General features: G+C 47.2%; 1 protein-coding gene across 1 annotated transcript; it reads right to left on the reverse strand.

Moving 5' to 3' along the window:
* Window positions 1-1,383: 1,383 nt before the first annotated feature.
* LOC306655222 (histone H3.3C-like) lies at window positions 1,384-2,355 on the reverse strand. Its single transcript, XM_079129621.1, has one exon. It carries the CDS (start codon window positions 2,299-2,301, stop codon window positions 1,891-1,893), a length of 411 nt encoding a protein of 136 aa, XP_078985747.1. The 5' UTR covers window positions 2,302-2,355; the 3' UTR covers window positions 1,384-1,890.
* Between the last annotated feature and the right edge of the window lie 559 nt (window positions 2,356-2,914).

The following is a 2,914-nucleotide window of genomic DNA, read 5'->3' on the forward strand; positions in this document are numbered from 1 at the left end:
CAAGGAGCCTTAGGATGAGAACTCAGGACACAGCTGTATGGTGTGAGAGCAATCAGGAAAGGCCTAGAACATGAAGGAAGCACAGACTCCAGCTGGGGGCGGGAGAGGAGATGCTCAATGTCAGTGTGTGTGTGTGCGTGTGTGTGTATGAGAGAGAGAGAGAGAGAGAGAGAGAGAGAGAGAGAGACTCAAAATAACATTTGTCCCATTTTCTCCTTTTTCTAGAGCTGGACTGATTAAGGCAGGGTTTGCCTTCAATCTTTCAGGACAGAGTGAGTATGTGTTGGGGGTAGATGTGACCAGCTATGGGTCTACCTACATAAAACAAAGTCTTCTAAATTTTTTAGTGCCATTTGGGTGCTGTTTTATGCCTCTGTCATCCATGAAATCAAGGTTCTATTTCATTGATTCCTTCAAGGGATGTATTGAGTGAGGCCAGGAGACAATACCGTCGGTCTAGAGATTGGTCCTGAGCTGGGTACCGGAGATAAAGAGAGAACAAGACATGATTCCACTGGCCTCTGCCCCTCCCAGCCCAGTGGCTCATGGTGCAAAGTTCAGGGAGATGGCACCTGGCTAGCTGTGGGGGCCAGAGGGCTGCTCACTCTGCCTGGGTGGGCAGCAGGAAGCCCCACTCCAAGGAGGGTTTGAGTCTCCACCAAAGACCAGGTGAGCATCTGTGCAGGCCCCATGGTGGGGACAGTCACCCTAGGCCATAATCCCATGTGTGCAAGCACTCACAATTGTGACAGAATGCAGGCAGTTTCTGGGGCTGAGTAACCAGAACACTGGGAACAAGGACAGAGAGGACAGACAAGATGGAGATGCTCATCCCAAAGGTCACATCGCCAAGTCCTCTGGGCATTGCTGAGGAGTTTGCACTTTGGCCTGTGGGCAGGGGTTCTGTGTGCAGGGACCAGGGTGGGAGGTGGGCATGAAGACCCCACCTAGGAAGATGCTGCTGTCGGGAGGGCATGCCTTGTCCTCTCAGCTCCAGTAATTGTCCCAGGTTGGAGGACAGACACAGTGTGCTATGTCACCCAACCAACTCTTTCAGAGAAGTTAGAAATCTGGGTTTTTATGTGGGCACTGTCATTTTGAAATGTAGAATCAAATTCAATTTAATACATAACAAAACACTCAGGCTCAGGCCCAACAGAAGAGGCCTGTGGTCTCCATCTGGCTGCTACGAGTGATCTCTGCCTATGGTAGGAAGGGAGGTCCCACAGGTCCTAAGCAGGAGTGACTGGGTCAGAGTTTGCCCTGTGTTGGCATTCTACGAATGGCTATAAGGGGGCCAGAGTCCAAGGAAGCAGGGAGACCAGTTAAGGCTCTGGTAGGGAAACCTCATTCTTCTTCTTCTTCTTTTTTTATATCTAGTTTAATGTATTTTAATAGCAAACTTACAGGAACAGTACAGAAGACAGACAACATTAAAAACAAGTACTTGCACGTAGGACAACTCAGTTAGAAAAGTATAGTGAATGGATGGAATATACTGTATGATAAAAATGCTACAAACACCATTTAGTTTCCATCAATAAGAAATTTACTTGTTTAAAAAAATCCAAATGCTGGCATTGTCCAGAAAAATTTAACAGTTTTATTTATAATTGTTATAAAGTCGAACTGCTGAAACTTGTTCGCTGAAACATTTTGACTTGCATTAATGCTTTACACCCCCGCATTTATGTTAAAAATTCACACACAAGTGAAAATGGAAAAACCGCCAATATCTGATTTCTGTCCCTATTTTTCCACTCACAATCATACACTTAGGTACCTTTTGACCCCATGGAAAAAAATATCTAACGTTCAGAACTACCAATAACAGGAAGAAGAGGCAAAAAATTTTTTCGAGAATGAAATGTTTCCCATAATACTGAATTCTTAAGCACATTCTCCATGTATGCCACATGCTAGTTGGATGTCTTTTGGCATAATTGTTACACGTTTGGCATGGATAGCACACAGGTTGGTGTCTTCAATAAGGCTGACCAGGTAGGCCTCACTTGCCTCCTGCAAAGCACCAATAGCTGCGCTCTGGAAGCGCGGATCTGTTTTGAAGTCCTGAGCAATTTCTCGCACCAGATGCTGGAAGGGGAGTTTGAGAACCAGAAGTTCAGTGGCCTTCTGATAACGTCTAGTTTCATGAAGCTCCACAGTACCAGCCCTGTAACGATGAGGTTTCTTCACCCCTCCAGTAGAGGGCGCCCTCTTCAGAGTGGCTTTTGTAGCCAGTTGTTTCCTGGGTGCTTTACCACCAGTCAATTTGCGGGCAGTCTGCTTTGTAGGAGCCATGATAGAAAGAACTCCTTACTTACCCCTCTTCTCCTTCCGCTGGAGCTCTGCGAGCTAGAGGCGACGCTGGCTTTAGAGAGCAATGGTGGTGTGGCGGCGGCTGTGAACACAACTCCCTCATTCTTCTTGATCCATTGATTTATTAAGTAATTGTGGAGCATGTCGTGTGTGCCAGGCACTTTTCTAGGCAGGTGCTATTATGGGAGGCTCATCTTCATTGTCCCCACCTCTAGGCCAAGATCCAGCTAATTCTGTTGTTCCTTCCTGGCATCCTGTCTCTGTAGGCTCTGATGCCACACTTCACATCCCAGGAGAAGTCTGCTCTCTGCAGGGTGCCTGGAACTCTGCACAGCCTCTCCTATGGACTTTGGAGTTGACTGCTCCTACTCAGCTCTGCATCTGTGCTCCTGGGTCCTGGCAGCTTTCTAGGTCTTGTCATCAGCAGGAAATTAGCAGAGCTTTTACTCTGGATCAGAGCAAATTTGCATATTTGCACATCTAACTGAGCACCCAATGTGGGCCTGGGCTGGTTCAAAAGCATTGGGAGGTGCAAGGATTCCTGTCCTCCAGGTTCTCCCAGGTAGGAGGGAATGAATCCTGTGCAACACAAGAA

The sequence above is a fragment of the Sciurus vulgaris genome (assembly GCF_902686455.1).
Source record: "Sciurus vulgaris genome assembly, chromosome: 1".
In the NCBI taxonomy this organism is placed as follows: Eukaryota; Metazoa; Chordata; class Mammalia; order Rodentia; family Sciuridae; genus Sciurus; species Sciurus vulgaris.